This window comes from Balaenoptera acutorostrata, chromosome 20 (assembly GCF_949987535.1).
Source record: "Balaenoptera acutorostrata chromosome 20, mBalAcu1.1, whole genome shotgun sequence".
NCBI lineage: Eukaryota > Metazoa > Chordata > Mammalia > Artiodactyla > Balaenopteridae > Balaenoptera > Balaenoptera acutorostrata.
In genome coordinates, this window is record NC_080083.1 from 654,784 (window position 1) to 673,210 (window position 18,427).

The 18,427-nt window shown below is 62.9% G+C and overlaps 1 protein-coding gene across 10 annotated transcripts in view; it reads left to right on the plus strand.

Annotated features, from left to right (window-relative positions):
- MPRIP (myosin phosphatase Rho interacting protein) overlaps nucleotides 1-18,427 on the plus strand; it is a 127,950-nt gene that overhangs the window by 76,679 nt on the left and 32,844 nt on the right. For 8 of the 10 annotated variants that reach the window (XM_057535301.1, XM_057535302.1, XM_057535300.1 and 5 more), the window contains exons 4-8: nucleotides 2,320-2,471; nucleotides 7,124-7,208; nucleotides 12,303-12,516; nucleotides 13,616-13,772; nucleotides 17,636-17,777. In XM_057535301.1, the coding sequence (XP_057391284.1) occupies nucleotides 2,320-2,471; nucleotides 7,124-7,208; nucleotides 12,303-12,516; nucleotides 13,616-13,772; nucleotides 17,636-17,777 (750 nt within the window). Of the gene's footprint in view, nucleotides 1-1,980; nucleotides 2,108-2,319; nucleotides 2,472-7,123; nucleotides 7,209-12,302; nucleotides 12,517-13,615; nucleotides 14,127-17,635; nucleotides 17,778-18,427 lie in introns of those variants that run through there. The other 2 variants (XM_057535303.1, XM_057535296.1) reach the window with 2 other exon arrangements.

Consider the following 18,427-nt stretch of genomic DNA (forward strand, 5'->3'; position numbering starts at 1 on the left):
AACTTTCATGTCCTTCAGCCCTAGCTTGTTATGTCTTTGCCTTTCATTGGCCCTTCTGAAAGCTTTTCTGGAAGGAGGTAGAGCCTTCGTGTCAGGGGGAGGTTGCCAGAAGTCTCGTGGTGCAGTTGGTGAGTGAGTCCCGTGACCACACGGAGCTGCAGGGCCGGCAGGGAAACTCACCTGGGAACCCACTCACTGTGCGGAATGGGCCGGTGAGCAGCTTGGTACCCCGAGCCCTGGAGCAGTGGTCTCTAAAGAGGAACGTGTGCCTCCAGGGGGCCCGCTAGGTGGTCCAGTGAGAAGAAGACGCTAGAACTTTTGATGATGTCTTTTATGGTTCCCATTGAACTTACCTGCGTGTACTGTGTGTGTAACAGACGGGTAACTCTTAAGGGCCATGCGCCTGTGCCGGCAACATGGTGGATGAAGGAGGAAGAGCCCTTCTGCTCCTGTCCGGCTCGCTCAGGGAAGGAGTGCGCAGGCGTGCCTGTGCTTCGAGCTCGTGCCTTACTCCTCATGGCATCAGGGTCCCCCCTGAGGACCCGCCTCATAGAGGCCGTGTGCCTTGTCAGGGCCAGCGGGGATTGAGTGTTCCTGCCTGAGGGAGTCTGACTCCGGAGGAGGGCAGAGGTCGCCACCCAGAGACGGTTCCGAAGGGCACTGGCACGATGCCGGGGAAGGCCCAGTGTTAGACCCTCTGAAGGGAGCAGGGGCTGGGGCCGGGGCAGGAAGGGGGGAAGAGACACTCATCCGGGGCAGGGGACCCAGGCCACCTCCCTTGTCTGCTGCTCCCGAGGGACCCCCTCTGCTTGGTTGAGGACAACCCACCAAGCTCCCTTTCCCAGCTCAAGGGCCGTCCAGGAGCCCCCAGGAGAGATGCTACCAGGTCACTTCACTCAGCAAGGGCGCTAGGCTTGGCATGGGTGTGGCCCCTTCTCACGTCCCCACCTGGGGGGCAGTTCGGAGACGGGACACACTTTGAACACACAGCAAGAGTACGTGCTCTTTCCCCGTTGTGGGCTCACGGCCGGCCCTCCTGCCCTGCCACCTCCATTCTGAGCTGGGCCCAAGGAGGACAGGCTGATCCCAGAGGCCCCCCACAGAAAGGCTTCTGGGAGCCAGGAAGCTTAGTCCTTCCCCTGCGGTGGCCCAGCGAGCCCGCAGCCGCGACGGGGCCAGAACTCAGGGAACCCAGTGCCCCTTGGGTCTGGCTTCTGGGGTCGGGCCCCAGGGGATAAGAAGGGAGGTGGCGGTGGGTCAGAAGAGCTTGGGGCCCCCTCCTCTGCTGGCAGGTGGGAGGGAGGGAGCACGGACAAGGCAGCCCCCAGCCCAGCAGCCCCATTGCCTCTTCTCCCTGCTGCTCCTCCGGGACCTGGGAAGTGCCGGGCGCTTGGGGAGGGCTCCGTGGGGCAGCTGGGGGAGCTGGCAGCTGCCCTGGAGGTGGAGGTGGGAGTCGGAGCTGGGGCTCGCCTCCCTGTGAGAGCCCTCAGCGGGGTCTTTGCACCTGGTGTGGTGGCAGCCATGGTCACCTGCCTCCTCCCCATAAGCCTCCTCATGTTTGGGGGAGGTCCTCACCCTTCCCCTCAGTAAGAACTTCTTAAAACCATCTTTTCTTATTTTTGGGTTTCTCTCCCTAATACCAGTGTCTAATAGCTTAGCTGATAGAAAAGAGGGGGGAAGTTATTATTTGTTCCGGCCCTGGCCAGGCAGCCTGGCAGCGCTCCTCACGCGCAGCCCTGGAGGGTTGCCTGCCTGTGGAGCTTTCCTGACGTGTGTGGCTCTGGCCTGCCTGCCCCACAGCCCGCCTCCAAGATGTGCTGCTCTCTGGTCCCCTCCCTCCTTGCCTCTAAAAATAACCTTGCTATTTTGAAACCACCTCCTCCGGAGCTTTTCTCCCTGCTTTCCTGGATCAGTCACCCCTGAGACCAGGCTCCTGGCTGCCTCTGTCGTCCCAGCTGTCTAAAGGAGCGTCTCCCGCCTGTCCCCACCCCCCGGGCCCCCGCCCTCCTCCAGGACTAGCTGGGATGTTGTTCTCCAGTGGGAAGGAACGTCCAGCTGGATATCCTCTGAGAAGAGCAGGCCTGTCACCGCTTCTCCCTGGAGATGGGTCAGTAGGAAGGCGGGCTGTGAGGGCCGGGCCGAGGCAGCGCACACCCTGTCCTCTGCTGTAATCAGCTGTCTGCACAGCTGTGAGAGGTCCAGGTGACTGAGGAGAAGCAAGGAGGGTCAGAAAGGACCGTGGGATGCAGGGACACTCCCTACTGCCTTCCTCTGCCCCCAGAGTGACTGACTCCCTGCCCCATCTTCTTCCTCTCGCAGCCCACAACCCTCCCTCAGGGCACCATCAACATGAACCAGTGCACAGACGTGGTGGATGGGGAGGGCCGAACGGGCCAGAAGTTCTCCCTGTGCATTCTGACCCCCGAGAAGGAGCACTTCATCCGGGCAGAGACCAAGGAGATCATCAGCGGGTGAGTTTGCTTTGCACATCTTGGGAAGAGGTGCCCCCACCTGCCAGCAGCTCCTTGGACTTGGACCAGGCCTCTTAGGCATGACGGCTGGCGTTGCCCTCACTTTCTGCCCCGTGTGTCTCCTCTTCTGAGTCCCTCTCTCCACCCAACTGGCCTCACCCTCCACCCACCTTTGCTTCACCCCCATGTCCACACTCTCGCCAGGCTGCCCCTGCACGTCCCGCTCCCCCAGCGGCCTCCCTCTGCTGGCGCTGGCTCATCTTCCCATCCTCTCTCTGGGCTCCCTGCTCCATTCTCACTGCACTCCAACCATCTGTCACTCGGCCACGAGGGGCTCAGTTTCCAGAGCTCATCCGACCTCGCCTCCCTCCTGCCTGATGCCTGAAAGCCCCTGGGGCCCTTCTCAGCCCCGCAGCCTTGCCGCCACCGCCCTGTCCCTCCGTGCTGAGCTGCTTGTCGCCGCACGCCCCCTGCTGCCTCTCCCCAGCTCCTCGCCTTCGTTCCCGCCCTCCCCTCGGTCTGCAGTGGCCCTCCGTCCTCCAAGCTGTGCGGTCTCTGGGAAGCCCTCCCCTGCGAGGCGTGCGGCTCCGTCGGCTGGCGCCCACAAAGGGTGCGGCTTGTCCCAGTGCGCGGCGTCCCCCGCCAGCGGCAGGCCCTCAAGTGGAGGCCTGTGTCTCCCTCGTGTGCCCCGTGCCTGCCTATGGGAGTCACCGCAGGGCGACCGCACGCACTGCCTTCCTCAGCTGAGTGGAAGGGACAGAGTTCTGGGTCACCCACTCCCCCAGCATGCCTTGGGAAGAGGCTTGGGGAAGCCCTAGGAAGTAGAGGGACCCAGATTTTCAGGCAGCCAATAGGCCAGCGGGCTGAGCTCCATGCTCTGAACCCCTGCCACATCTGCCTTCTGGGAGCCCTGCTCCTGGGGCACCTGCCACCAGTCCTGTGCGCCCAGCCACACACGGTACGTGACACGGTTCATGACACGGTACGTGACACGGTGCATGGCAGGGAGCAGGTGCCCCGGCCCCGCTGGGAGCTTGGGTGCTGGGTCATGCAGAATCTCGTCGTCCTTTAAGGTGAGAAGGAAAAAGCGAACCCAGAGGGGTTGGGGGACTGGGCTGATTATTACAGCACAGAAGACAGGGAATTAGAATGTCAGACACTTTGCTTTCAACAGACGGAAGGCTGCTGAGAGCCCTGACCTGGGGTTCAGGGCCGCAGCTGCAGCCTGCCCAAGGCTGCTGAGTGAGAAAGTGAGAGTGTGGCCGGGAGACCCTGTTTTTGCTGAGGTGGGCGTGGAGCAGAGGCCAGACTCGTGCTGCCAAGGGGCTCAGAGGCCCCCTCGTGGGTGCCAGCTCACCCCAAGTCCTCTTCCCCTGGGCAGAGGCAGGTTTGTGTTTCTGACTCCAGGGCCTAACAGAAGGACCACTTTCACTGCTTCTCCTTAATCCTCATCTTAGAACCTTGTGGATTAAGAGTGTAAAGGCTTTTACAAGCCCTCGTTCTGCGGTTGGGAGACTGAGGCCTCGGAAATGCAGGGAGCCTAATCACTCCAGGCGTGAGTGACAGCGCGGAGCCATTTGCACGTCCTGGTTCACACTTGCTGCCATGGCCTTGTCTGGCAGGCACGCCTGGCCGAGGTTCCATTGCCCATCTGGATTCCTTGAGGAGATCTCTTCCCCGCCACTCGGGAGCTGCGTCCTAGGGAGGGGTCTGGGTGACGTTGGATGGGAAAGGGGTGTCTGAGGTCCCCAGGACAACAGGGAGCATGTGAGCTGGGGCCCAGGTCAGTGATGTAGTGGCATGCCATGTGGTCTCGGGCCTCTCTGATGGGACCTCCGTCAGGCACTTGGCAGGGTCCTCGGCTCAGTCCCTGAGCCGCTTTCCCTCGGTCACTTCTGTATGCATGTACAGGGCCTGCCATTCCTGTGCAGCGTGGGTAGACAAGGTCGTTAGCAGGCGAGATACCAGGTGTGTGCCCTGGGGGTCCTGAGGCTGGAGCCTGGTGTCGTGGCTTGGTGGCGAACCCAGAGCCGGAGCCAGTTACCTGGCACTCTTCCTCTCCCCTCATCCTGGGCTGGGCCTCGCTGCTTCCTGCCCAGCACGAGGGCTCCTTCAGCCCTGGGCAGCAGCTTCCTCATCTTCCCCATCTGCTGGGACGTGGCCTCCTCAGGGAGTCGCCTGGGGCAGCGTGCCCTGGGGACAGACTGTGTCTGCATCCTCTGTCCCTCCTCTGTCCTGCCCTTGGGCTCCTGGGGGGGGTGGTCTGAGTGCCTGGCAAGGCTCCTTGCTGGGTAACCTCATCTGTGGGCTCTGGGGCCCCCACATGGGTCCCTAAAGTGGTGCTGACTTCAAGGGAGAGGAGTAGAGAACGGTCCCTTCAGCCTTCTTTCCGGGGTCTTCTCTGAATGGAGACCCCCGAACGGCTGGAGGCAGCCGCATCTGTCCCAGAGCTGACGGCGAGAGTCTCTTTCCCTGTCCCCTCACAGCAGGAGGTGCTGCTCCACCTGGCTCTTCAGAGGAGGTGGGATTTGGCAGGAGTTGGCAAGGGGGCTCTTCAGTGCCTCTGGCGGGGCTGGGTCCCAGCTGCCCCTCTTCTCCATACCGCTGCCTTTGAGCTCTGCCCTCAGAGTTGAGGAGGCCCTCCACCGTGTCCCTGGCGCCCACATTCACCACCAGCCGCGTGTCTTCGTTCCCCGCACTCATCTCTTTGCTGGGTGTATTTTAACGTCTGTAGCCCATCTGGGTAACATCAGACACATCCTGCTGGGCTGCTGTGAGGAACCCTAGTACGGGGGACACGGCCCATTATCTGTGCCTGGACTGGGCGTCCCCCAGCCTCTGGCCACGGCACCGCTGGGTGGGGCAGGCCGGGCCCACCCTCGCCCGATGTTCCATCCCTGCGTCTCCGGGAGCTCCACTCAGTCAGCAGCGTAGCTGCGGTGCAGATCTTCTCTCCTTTCCCATGAGGCCCTGTCCTGCGAGGTGCACAGGTCTGCCCAGCTCGTCAGTGTTGCCATTCAAGAGCGACTGGGCCAGCATGCAGGGGCTCCGGGCACCCCGAAGGCTCTGCCCCTCCCTGCCACGGCCCCCCGCTGCTGGGGCCCTGCGGGATGAGGTGACTTTGCCGAGCAGTCTCTCCTCCCCTCCCCTCCCCGGTGAAGCTTGAAGAGGGGCCCTCTGCAGGCGTGGTTCCTTGGTGTGAACTTCCCAAAGGAAATTCAGCCCCCATGGCAGGCTAGAAAGCAGGTCTCTTAACCCCACAAGCACGCGAACTCCTTAGGTTACCTGAAGGAGGGCCTTGGAGAGTCTGCTCGTCTGCTGCTGTGCAGATTTCATTCGTGGCCTCCTTTCTTGCTTTGAGGACCCCAGGCGCAGGACCTGTGCCTCAGGTCTGCACAGTGCAGGGATTGTTCATTCTCTCAGCAAACTGAGAATCCCCTGCTCTCGCTGGGCTAGGCCTCACCTCGGACGCTGGGATGCTCCACACCCCGTCCTGCTCGCCCAGCTGCCAGCTGCACAGCCCCCGAGGCTATCCCAGAAGGCGTCTGTGACCAGCCCCCACCCCGCCCCCCCTCCCCCGCGAATTAAAGAAGCCCCTCTGAGAACTAGAGACCAGAGCCCTTCTCCCTGCCCCAGGCTTGGGGTGCTGGTCATCGTTGCAGCCAGGGCCCTGACCGTGCAGACCCTGCCTTGTACAGCAGCTCAGCCAGCGCCACCAGCTCGTCGGCCTAGGCTGGCAGCAGGCCCAACACGGATCCTGGGGTTCTGGGAAGAAGTGGCCCAGCGACTCCTGCAGTACCTTCCCCTGTGGAGAAAGCACTGGGGCTGCCCTTCGCCACCACACCTCCTTCTTTCCCCTTCCTCCAACCTTCCCAGCAATTATGAAGCTCCGGTGAGGCAAGCAGTGGTCATGTCATGGCCTAATCCAGCCCCTGGCGTCAGAGACCAGGAGACCGAAGCCCAGAGGCCTGGGAGCCACCTGGGGTCATGGTTTGAGGGTAGCAGAGCCAGATCTGAATCCAAGCCTCCTGCCTCAGTCCCTGTGCTTCCCACGCTCCCCCGTGGCCTTCCCTGCTGCTGGTCCAGAGCGGACCTTCCAGCATGTGGGCCCTGGTATGGGTCCCTGGACAGGGTCCCTGGGCAGCTCTGCTGGGCCTTCCCCAAAACCGAGGTGCCAGCGCCCTCACTGTGCAAGTCGGGCCCAGAGGTGAGTGAATGAGTCTGGGAGGTCAGCTGCGCAGCCCCCTGAAGTGACCCGCTGTGGGGAAGTTCAGTAGCAGACTCCTGGGTTCCTTCCTCGAGTGGGGTCCAGGCCCCAGAGAAAGGTCAGTAATAGAAACTGTGCCGAGTCCTTGCCGGGGGTCTGCGGTCAGGCCTCCCGCTGCACCAGGGTGGAGCCCGCCCCATCTCCAGGCCAGCAGGGCGCTCCCCGCCTGCGCTGTGGTCATCGTGGGGTCAGCACCTGGGTGTGGCCTCGGCTCAGTCTGTGCTCGTCCTGGCTGCGTTGCTGGGCTTCCTGCCCCGGCAGTGACAGCTTCTGATCTGAGTGGTGCTCTGCCTTGCTCTGGTGCCTGGAAGCTGGGTGGGCACCGGCGGAGTCCTGGTCCCTGAGAGCAGGATCTGACTGGCGCTCTCCCCTCCTCTTTCTCCAGGTGGCTAGAGATGCTCACGGTCTATCCCAGGACCAACAAGCAGAACCAGAAGAAGAAGCGGAAGGTGGAGCCCCCCACACCACAGGTGAGGGCGGGGCTGCCAGCTGGCGTCCCTTTGGCGGAGCTGGGGCAAAGAGAGTGCGCCCTAGGAGGTTGGGGGGGCTTCAGGACCCAGCCTAGAATAGGGCTCAAGGGAAAGGGGTCACGTCAGGGGTGAGGTGGCCATCAGCCCTGGGGTCCTTTCCTTCCTTCTGTTGGTCTGTGAGCTGCACACTCCTCTCCGAGCCACAGGGCAGGACCCCTACTGGGAGGGGATGGCCTGCTGTGGAGCTGGCCCCAGAGGCATCCGCCCCGCAGGCAGGGGGTTCGCAGCAGTAGCGCAGTGCGTGTCCCTCCCCCTGACCGTCCTGCCCGCTGCTGGGGAGCCAGGAGCATGCCGGGAGGAAGGGTTTCAGCTCAGCTCCACTTCCCACACAGAGGTGATTCTGCAGACAGCAGGCTGAACAGGGGGGCTGGGCAGGGGGGTCCTAGAGTGTCCCGGCCAAGTGAGGGGCTCTTGGGGGACCCCGCTTCTGCTCTGGGCTGACCATAAATGGAAAACACTGGCACTGGCCTTGATTTTGTGCCTCTGCCTCAGATCCTGTGAGACCAGAGTGGGAGGTGGCTGGGGTGGTCCCACCAGGTCCAGCCCTTCCCTCCCCTGGCTGGTCTGTAGGGGCTCAGGGCACTGGAAGGGATTCAGGGACTCAGTGAGGTGATTTGCAAAATGGGCCTGTTGAAGTCTAGTTCTCGGCTTCCCGTGTGCGTGGAAGGAAGTACTGGGCCCATCCTGGGTGCTCAGTGCAGTTGACCCTGGAACAACACGGGTTTGAGCTCTGTGGGCCCACTTTATATGGGTGGTTTTCAATAGTAGATCCTGCAGGACTACACGGTCCATGGTTGGTTGAAGCCGTGGACGTGGAGCCGCGGCTACGGAGAGCCGACTGTAAGTCGCGCTGGATATTTGACCGCTCAGAGGGTCAGCGCTCCAACCCCTGCTTGTTCAAAGGGCCAACTGTACATGTGATTCCTTTCCTCTCTGCCCCAAACTTTCCTGTTTCTCAGTGCTCTTGCCTTGCCTGATTGAGCCTCACAGCACCCCTGAGAGTGAACAGGATGGTGATCGGGGGTCCCGTGGGCATCTCGCAAGCCCCAGAGCCTGACAGCCCTCCCGTGGAGACCATTGCTACCCTCTGGGGCTCATCAGTCCCTGCTGGCTCCTCTGGGCTTCCCTGAGTGACAGAGGTCTGGGCAGGAGAGGGAGGTGTGTACTGGCCCGGGTCCCCTTTCTCCTGCACGCCGCCTCAGACTGCCCTGGCTACGCCTGCCCTGGGCTGCTGCACAGGCCCTCCTGCTGATGGAGTGTGGCCCCGGCCTGCTCAACCGACGGTCCTTGTCTGCCCTCTGCCCACCCTCCCCGAAGGCTCCCAGGCCAGCATCCCCTTGGAAGGTAGTGTCCCTGGCAGGAAGTCGGCAAAATGGAATTGCACTTGTTCCTAGAGACGGAAAGTGGAGCTTCCTGCTGGGGAACAGCAGACACACAGGCAAATCCCCCAAAGCTTCCTGATTTGAGAGAAAACCCCAGGCGGAATAAGGGTGTTTAGAGTTCCATTGCGTTTCCATAGCGATGCCTTGGAAACAGTGTTGGAGCAGAGCTCCTGCCTCCAAATAAGGCAAATACACATACAGAAGGCCCTTTCAACCAGGCCGGGGAATTTGGTTGTGTCCCTGCTTCCCAGTTTTCCCTTCCCCTGTGACATCTTCTCCCCCCAAATGCTGCTTCACATTTTGGGTTGGTAGTAGGAGCCATGTGATTGCAGGGTGGGGAGATCACCCACTTCCCCGAGGGTCTCTTAGAGCCCAGGGTACTGAGGTCCCAGCCTCCTCTGCTCGGCCTTTGGCAGGGTCTCTCTTCCTTCTGCCCTGGCTCCCCTGAGCATCCCGTTCAAGGCTGCTGATTTCTGGAAGCTGTGAGCCTTCATCAGGGACAGTCCCCTGTCAGTCAGTCTCGTGGAGGGCTGTGGGGCCTGTCCAGAGGAGACTTGGGTCCGGGGGGCGGGGGAGGGTCTCTGAGCAGGCCTCCCCTCGGCAGCTCAAGATGGAGCTGTGGGGAAAGCCTAATGCCTTAGGGGCCCCCGTAGAGACAAGAACCCAAGACCCCATACCCAGCCTTTTTCTCATGGCCCCGGAGTTTGGGATCAAACCAGCTGGGGGCTGGAGGTGTCCCTTTGCTCCACCCCACGCTCTAGGAACTCAGGCGGGCAGGGGAGCCCAGCGTGCTGTTTCGGGGAGGGCGTTCAGGCATTTGGGAGTTGGGGCCTTGGAGCGCACAGGCACCCCTCAGACGTGAGGGGGGGTGAGGACTGGGCTGTGGGGGAGAGCAGACATCCTCTCTGCCGGGGGTGGGGGCCCAGCAGAGCCCAGGGCGGCGGGGGAGACAGGCTGGCCCTGACCAGAGTCTCCGAAGCTGGAGCCTGAGAGGCACAGGCTCCCAGGAGCTGCTGCTTGCTCAGCCTGTTTGAGGGAAGACTTCCTGGTAACGAGGTGCCTAGAGAGGAGGAGTGATCATCCACTCAGGGTGTGACCAGTGGCCCTTACCTCCCTCTCCCCAAAGCCCAGAGCTGGGACTTGGGTGAGGCCAGGGGCCATGTGTCTCCCAGCCCCGTGTGCAGGCCAGGGGCTCGGATCGTTGGGCAGAGCCGTGGGAGGCTGGATCCTCTGTCTCCCTACCTGCTCAGGCTCTTGGCCCTTGCTTCTTGGCCTTTCTTCAAAGACCCATAAAACAGCAGACCTTTCTCCGTGAGTGAGGCCCCACATCAGGTCCAGGGCCCGGCCCACCTCAGGCCCACACGTGTGTTGTCAGCTGCCACCTCTTCTCAGGTATCTTATTTCCCACTTGGGTGCTTGCTGCCGTACCCACTCCGGGTCAGGACCCTCCTTCTCACTGGATCCGTGCTCAGTTTCCAAGCCCCGGAGGTAGCAAGCAAGGCTTTCTGTGAAACCCCCTCCAGAGGGGCCTGCTTAGCATGTGGAGGCTTCAGAGGCCTCTTGACTGGGGCCTGCCTTCCTGCCCTGCTTCCTCTTTCGTCTCTGCTTTGAAAACCCTTTCTGAGCAGCCAAACAGCACAGACTTTATTATGGCACTGACAGCCCTGGGCGTGCAGCTGTCCCGGCCACACAGAGACACTACCTGGGAGCCTGGGCTTCCCCTCCTTCCCCTCGCACAGGCACCAGGGGTCTGAGTTGGCGTGCGCCCCGGCACCCTCCCTCCCACGATGGTGACAGCAGAGGGAGTGGGGCTGGCGCCGTGTGGCCCTGGCCCGGCCCCTGCGACGCGTGCTGTCCACCCAGCTGCTCTGGAGAGAAGCGACTTCACTTAGAAACCAGCCCCTCTCCTGCAAGCCACGGTGGCTTTGTTCCTGCTGCCAGACTGCCCTCCTGTCCCTGCTGACTCGGTGAGGCTTGGCATAGAGGCAGGAGAAAGCAGGGCTACCAAAAGGAGAAAAAGAGCTCCCTGTGGACCTTGGCCGCCGTCCAGAGAACCCCAGGGCCCTTGTTCTCTGGGATGAGTCCCCAGAAGTGGGAGCCTGGGAGGGATCTGTGGGTGCAACCAGCCCTGCGCAGGTTGGGGGCCCAGGCCCAGGAGGCAGGTCTGGGAGCGCTTGGTGCTGGGAAACGTGTTCCCTAAGCTCCCAGTCACTGCCCCTTGCGTGTCAGGCCTGGAATTTCCTCTGCCCCTTGGGGATCCTTGCAAGCCCACCTCCTACCCAGTGCTGGGCTCACCCCGGGCATCAGAGAGGGGTATGCATGTGCCAGGGTGCTACACTCATGGCGTGGGGCTGAGAGCACCGGCAGGAAGGCCCTTTCATCATGGGCACAGCGCCGCCCCTCCCCCTGGACCCTTTTTGGCGGCCTGTCTCCCTTGGTCCAGCCTCCCCTCCACAGAGGGGACAGATTCACCAAGCAAGGTCTTCAGGTCACCCCCGCCCAGCTCTGCAGGAGGAATCTCGGCAGAGCCACGCCCGGCCTCTGAGCACAGGCCTCAGGTTGTTGGGAGGGGTCAGGGCAGCGGCACCCAGAGGGGCTTCTGCTTAGGAAAGCGTGGCTGCTGGGGTGTGGAGCAGGGGCCCCAGGGCCAGGCTTCCTTGGGTCATTGGAACTGGTTCTGTTTTAGTCTCAGGAAACTGTCAGAAACCACGCCATGTTCTTCCAGGAAGTCCACTTCTTCCGTGGTGGGTCAGAGCTCTCGGGAGTCTCCAGCTGGGGAGTCAGGTCTGCCTGAAGGGGTGGTCAGGTGTGTCCTGGGTCTGCGGGAAGAGTCATCCTGGCTTTATCCCATCCCAGGAGGCCTGAGATCCTTGCAGAGCTAAGGAAACTTCGGACCTGGTGAAATGCCTGTCTCTCACTTTGGGACACAGGGTGCCTGGGCTCCTTGGTGGCTCCTCAGGGGTGCCCGTCCAACGTGAAGCCCCCTCTTGGGCCTTTCTCCTGCTCCTGGGGTGCCTGGTGGTGGAAAGTGCTCACAGCCCCACTCCGCCTCTTACTGGCCGGGCGAGCGTGGGCTGTCGCCTCCTCTCAGCCCAGGCAGCCTCCCCTGCGGGGTGGTTGGTGAGGGCTGGAGGGTGCGGCGCCCCGAGAGCCCAGCAGGCGGTCTCTGTGTTTTGGGGAAAGACAGCTGAGATGTGCCTCATTTCTGGGGGCGCCCAGAGCCATCCTGCTGGCAGCCCCTCAGCAGCAGGCACCCCAGTGCCCTGGGTGGGCAGGGACTTGGGCCCAGGGCCTGAGCAGGTGCCGCAGGGTGGCGGGGGTCCCAGCCCTGCCCTGTCTGGGCTCTAGGCTTGCAGTGTGGAGTTACGGTCCTTTGTGTGCTCTGGCCTTGGATTCTGTGTCTGGCTAAGTACCTCTCGCACAAATACTTCTCCCTCGGGGCAGCACCAGCTCTGGCCTGGGTTCCCACCTGGGGTGCTGGCTGGGGCTGCAGAAGAGAAAAAGCTTCCAGCCCAACCAGGACATGTGTTCTGAGCCTTCCGTTTTGGCATTCTGGGCCTCTGACACGGTGTAGTTGACCTTGGTAGCCAGGCACCCGGGCAGCTCAGACCGTGTGCTCCCAGGCCCGCACGGACACCGCTCTCCCCTGCAGGAGCCAGGGCCGGCCAAGGTGGCTGTCACCAGCAGCAGCAGCAGCATCCCCAGTGCCGAGAAGGTGCCCACCACCAAGTCCACCCTCTGGCAGGAAGAAATGAGGGCCAAGGACCAGCCCGACGGGAGCAGCCTGAGTCCGGCTCAGAGTCCCAGCCAGAGCCAGCCTCCTGTGGCCGGCACCCTGAGGGAGCCAGGGCTGGAGAGCAGAGATGGTAAGTGGTGGCCGGGCCGGCCCTCGTGCCCACCTGTCCTGGTGCCCCAGCTTGAAGCACTAGAACGGGCCTCCCGACAGAGCTGGTTCTGGGACTCGGGGCCTCTGAGCCGATCGTGAGCCCCGGGCCTCAGGCTCCCTCACCTTGTGTCCGTCAGCCCCGGGCCGGGCCGGGCCTGGTGTGGGACCCGGGTCGCTGGCCTCCGGCCATTGCCCTGCCCCTCCCCTGTAGCTCTTTTAGTCCTACCTGTGAGCCCTAGGCAGGTGTCGTGAGAATCAGGATGCTCTGTAACGAGGTCTGTGTACAAGGGGGCCTCTGGTTCCTGTGTCTTGTGGCTGCTTCGTCTCTGGAAGCCCACTGTGTCCTGAGAGCAGCAGCAGTGAGGGCTGTCTCGTCCTGCCTGGGCGCCTGGGTGAAGCAGGGGAAGAGGATGCCGGGGAGGAAATGGTTGGCATGACTGCCCTTCTCCACCTAGCACTTGGAGTTGCCTGAGCAGAAGCGGGGCGGCAGCCTCAGCCTCGCTTGTCCAGGCCCGAGAGGGCTCTGCGCGAGACAGGCTGGCTTTGCCCTTTACACCTGTCCAGGCCACTAGAGGCGCATGGACAGTTGGGACCCAGCTCGTTCAGGTGAAATGCATCTTGTACAGGCTCTGGGCAGAAGGTCCCTCAGTCCTCCGCAGGCAACACACACCCATCCACATCCAGAACCGTTCACTCCTCTCACTCCTACCAAGGTGCTTCTCTGCCCGTCCCTCCAAAAATGTACTAAAAGGTTACATGGCTAGTTGGCCCTTGGATTCCTCCTTGACGTTCGGTAGGGAGTAGTTGTTGGTGGGACGTCTCTCCTGGGAGAACCGTGCTCCCCCAGCGGAGCCCCCAGACTAGAAGCTCAGGGACCCGCTGACAGTCTGTCGGGGCAGCCCGGTAGGGAGAGGCAGATAAGGGTAAGTTCCCCTCCTGGGGCTCTGCCCTGGGGTGGCCACGCCAGCCTCTGGAGGTGGGAGGTAGAGAGGTGGCCTGTTGGGATCCGCGTGCCTTCTTGAAAAGTCCCCGACCAGAGGGGGTAGCCGGCCCAGCGTGTCTCCTGTCCCCTCTTGCAGAGGAGGGCACCACAGGCAGCGAGCGTGCGGACTGTGGCCGCAAAGTCCGGGTGGAGAGCGGCTACTTCTCGCTGGAGAAGACCAAGCAGGACGTGAAGGCCGAGGAGCAGCTGCCGCCGCCGCTCTCCCCACCCAGCCCCGGCACTCCCCCTAACAGGTACAGTGGCTCCGGCCCGCCCTCCCGGGAGCTTGGCCGCCCCCTTCCTCCCCCAGGTCCTCAGCCCTCTGGCCGAACCGTCTGCAGTGGCTCCTTCAGCTCCCTGGACACAGCCCGCCGGCCCCCTGCCCACGTGGACTCCGGCAGCGCTGGGGGGCGGGGTGCAGAGAGACCGGGGCGCGCCTCTGCCTTTAAAGCCAGCAGGCAGTATGCCACCCTGGCCGACGTCCCTAAGGCCATCAGGATCAGCCACCGAGAAGCTTTCCAGGTGGAGAGAAGGCGGCTGGAGCGTAGGACCCGGGCCCGAAGCCCTGGGAGGGAAGAGGTGGCCCGTCTGTTTGGCAACGAGCGGAGGTAAGGGCGGTTGGGGGGGCGACTGGAGGGCCGTGTGCTCGCAAACGTGGGTGCACACACTCTCCCACCCTTGCAGCCCCTGCCGTGCACACTCACATTGTCTTAGACACACACCCACCTGTGCACCCTCACGTACTCGTGCATTCTGTCACATTCTCTCACACCCTCTCGCACACTTTGTTACACGTTTCCTCTCCGGACACACACACACACACACACACACGTGTGCCTGGGGAGAGACAGGGTTTGCAGATGAGCCTGGGCCAGGGCTGAAGGAGGTGTGGGACTTGACTGTGGTCTGAGGGTAAGAGGGCCCTTCCCTCGTTCCCCCGGAGAGGGGGGGGCAAGATCTTGCATGGTTCCGTCTCGGAGGCCTCCAGGCCCAGGCCCGGACCAGAGCGCCCCATTGCCCCTTCCGGTAGGAGCTTCCACCCCTGAGTCTGTAAATGGAGCGTCTGCCCAGCCATAGGGCTCTCACCCAGCTGCGTGGGCTGCTGGCGGGATGTGAACCTCCCGAAACGATTCACGTTCTGGGAAAAGAAAATCCATAGTTTTCATTACGTTTCCAAAGAAGTTGCTTTCTAAGAAAGAGGTTCAGACCCAAGTTCCACAAGTGTCTGTGGAGTGTCCTGCTGCCGCCCTCCCCCTGTCCAAGCCCAGCTCAGAGTTGGGGCGAGCTATGTGGACAGACAAGGTGGCCCTGGGCTCCCCCTCGAGGGGTTGGCTGGGAGCCGGTTGCTTTGCTCTCCTGCTCCCTTGCTTCTTACCACCCACCTGCTCTCCCAAATGTCCCCTCCAGCACTAGGAAGAGAGTGAAGGAAACAGGAAGTGCCTCCGCGCTGGGGAGGGGGAAGCTGACCTGTCCTGGGGGGCGCCCTCCAGTGTCTGTCCGCCTGGTTCATTAGTACCCTGGAGAGGTGTGTGACCACCCTGGTATGCAGGGGCAGAGACGGGGGCGCAGAAGCAGGGCGACTCCTCACGGGAACTGCCTGGGACAGCAGAGCCGCGACAGAAACCCCAGGCCGGACCTGGGAACGGGAGGGCCCTGCTCCCAGGGTGGACCCGGGACAGGGCCGAGGCTGTCCTTAGCGCTCTTAAGTATAAGTGAATGGACTTGCCAGAAGTATAAGCGAACGGACTTGCCAGATGTAGGCGGCCAGTGGGCCGGGCAGGGGGGGGGCTTCTTGCTGCATCCTGGAGGCCCCTGAGCGGGCAGCCACACCCTGGTTTGGCGGGGACCAAAGAATTAACATTCAGCGCACCTGCTTGGCTTGGAGTTCCCTCTCAGCTGGCGGCCCAGGCTACACGGCATCTCTGGGGCTTTGCTTCCGCCTGCTCTTTGCTACCGTGGAGGATGTGCTTTCACCTGGTGCAGGCTGCCCTGGGGCCCCTCTGCACTGCATCCTAACACTGTCACGTCACTTTCTTACTGACCCTCATGACATCTGACTGGCTGCTGTCACTCTCCGAGGCCTGCTCTCTGGTCCTGAGTAGCCGCCCCTCCCAGTGCTGGATTGGATTCCTGTCTCTGGTGGTGTAGAACAGAGCCCCATGTTGGCAGGACGCCGGCCACAGCTACCCAGAGTGGCAGCTGCCCGGGAGCCCGACTGGGGGACCTCAGGGGTGGGTTTCCTGACAAGCCCTGGCCCGGAAGTAATCCTTCTCGGATGGCGAGCTGCTGCCGACTGAGCGTGGGGGGCCATGGTCCTGGTTGAACTGCTGGTGACTGACCCCAGAACCAGCTGCCCGCGGTCCTGCCTGCGCCTTGGCTGGGAGCCTGGAGAGGTCAGGTTCTGTCCCGTCAACGGCCCACCTGGGAGGCCTTTGCTGTCACACCTGCAGGGCTTCAGTGGACCCAAGTTTCAAAGGCCCCACTTGGTAGAGCCAACCATGGCTGACTCCCTGGCAGGTGCCGCCGCCCTCTCCGCTCCTCTGACCCCCTCGCAGCCATGGCCGGCTCGCAGCATGCGATTCGCCTGTGACTCGCCGGGCGCTGCTCCTCAAGGCCTTCCTGGGGCTTTCTGGTCCCGGGGTCAGTTGGAAGAGCTCTCGTTCTGCATGTGGCGGCACCGAGGCCTGTGAGCGGGCCTGGAGTGTCCTCTAAACCCAGCAGGTCGGTTGGGGACAGGCCACCTCAGCCGCCCGGCCAGCCCGAGCACCCGCGAGAGCTCCCCGTGGTTCCCAGGCCCTCCCGCCGCCCCGGCTTCCCGCGCTCGCTCGCTCCCTTGCTGCCCCCTCGGCCGCACCGCTGCTGGCCCCGCAGGCTGCCTGGGGACAGCTCTGTCCCTGGAGGAGACTTCGCGGGAGCTGAGAGCGCCGCAGGCCCTGGCTTCACAGGGAGCTGGGTCCCCGGGAGTTCTGCCCTCCTGAGGAAGAGGCCCTGAGAGCCACCTGTACTGTGCGCCTCCCGAGGGCAAGCTGGCCTCCGGGGCCTCAGGATGGGGGCCGGTTCCCCCTCTTCTTCATGGAGTTAGACTTTAGGCTTCTGGGCCCAGCGGCCCTTCACTAGCTGCCCTCGACTCTGCTGCTCGTCCCGATGCAAGGACAGCCCTCCGTGTGAGGCGATCTCGGGGCGCCTGCCTGGGCATCTCTGGGAGGACAGGCCTCTGGCCGGAGACACGCGGGCAGCCCCCGAGGGCGTGTCCCCCACGCAGCCGCTCGTGACTCCTCACTGGTCGCGCTCCTCAGCGATCACCTCGGGTTTTTGCTTCTTTAATTCTTTGGATAATTTTGATTTACCATGATTTGATTTTTACAAGCAGTCCTTTTCTGTTTATTCATTCTCCAGCCTTATTTTCTTTCAGGTCTTGCCCCTCTCCACCTCCTCCTGCTGTGTCGCTGTGTGACGTTACTCGCCCCTCCTCCGCCTGCTTCGCTCCCATCTCAGCTCCGTCTCCAGCCGTAGATGGCCTGACGATGCCGCCCACCCTTTCACACGAAATCAACTTGCTTTGTTTTTAATTTGGGTTTTGATTCTTTTTACTGTTGGCGGAAACAATGTTAATTCGTGGGTCTTTTTCTTGCTAAATTTTGGATGCCCTGGGGTGGGGGTGCATCAGATCTGCTGAGGAGTGTGATGAGGACGGGCGTGCCCTCCGAGGTGCTGGCCGCCTGCTGGTCCGCCTGGCTCCGGAGGGGGTGCCGAGCGCTGAGCGTGTGCCTGCCGAGTTTGTTAGCACGACAGAGCGTGCGGGGACTCCAGTGTGGGGGCTGGGAGGCAGAGGGCAAGGAAGCGTCTGGCCGAAGGGAAGGGCCTTGCCCGTGAGCTGCTGCCAGCCCCCGCACAGCCCCCCTCAGCGGAGGTGGGAGAGGGAGCAGGGGTGTCCGAGGCGAGCTGGCTGAGCGAGCGGTGTGCACTGCCGGGGCCCTGCGCGAGGGCAGCCCGGAAGCTGGGGTGAGCCAGGCGTGGGGTGTTGGCTGCGGGAGCTCCTCTGAGACTCCGGACCACATCCCCTCGGGCTCTGGGGGACCCTGTCTCCCACTCAGCCGCCTCATGCTCTCTCTTGCAGGAGGTCCCAGGTAATAGAGAAATTTGAGGCCTTGGACATTGAGAAGGCAGAGCACATGGAGACCAACGCATCAGCCGGGCCCTCGCTGTCAAGCGACACTCGCCAGGGCCGGAGCGAGAAGAGGGCCTTCCCCCGGAAGCGGGTGAGCGTTCGGGCTCCGGGGCGGCAGCGAGGCCGAGCGGGGCGGCGGGGGCAAGGTCAGCACACGGCCCCCACACCCCCCGAGGCCCCACTCACACCTGGACGCTCTTCTGCCCGGCCTCCCGCTCGCATCTCCTGGTTGTCTCTCGGGTCTCTCATCTCCTTCCCCACTGAGTGGACGTCTTGAGGGTGAGGCCTGTCTTCTGCGTCTTCCTCTCGGAGCTCCGTCCGTCTCTGCTGAAAGCTGCTCTCGTGAGCTTTTTTTTGGTCCCAGGTCGTAACCAGAGCCAGTCTCTTCCTCTCTGAGGCAGTCGGGCCGCGAGGCTGAATACTTTCCTTCCTCTCTCTTTCGGGCGGTGGCCACAGCCCCAGTTTCTCTCTGCTCAGTCCCCAAGGTGGATTCCGCTTCTGAAACCCACCTCTCCCGGGCCACCCGCCTCTCGTGGCCCCCCTGAGTCTGTCCTCTGTCTTCCTCCTGTTCTCTCTGGGCTCAGAGGGGCCCTAGTGCTCACTGTGCGGAGCCCAGCGTCTTCCCTCTGTGACCCCACGAGGCCGGGGGAGGACGGGGGCCAGGAGAGCCAGGTGGCTGGTGCGTCTGAAAGAAAAGGCTGCTCTCCCACCAGGGCGGCTCGGCCCCAGCCGCGGGCAGCT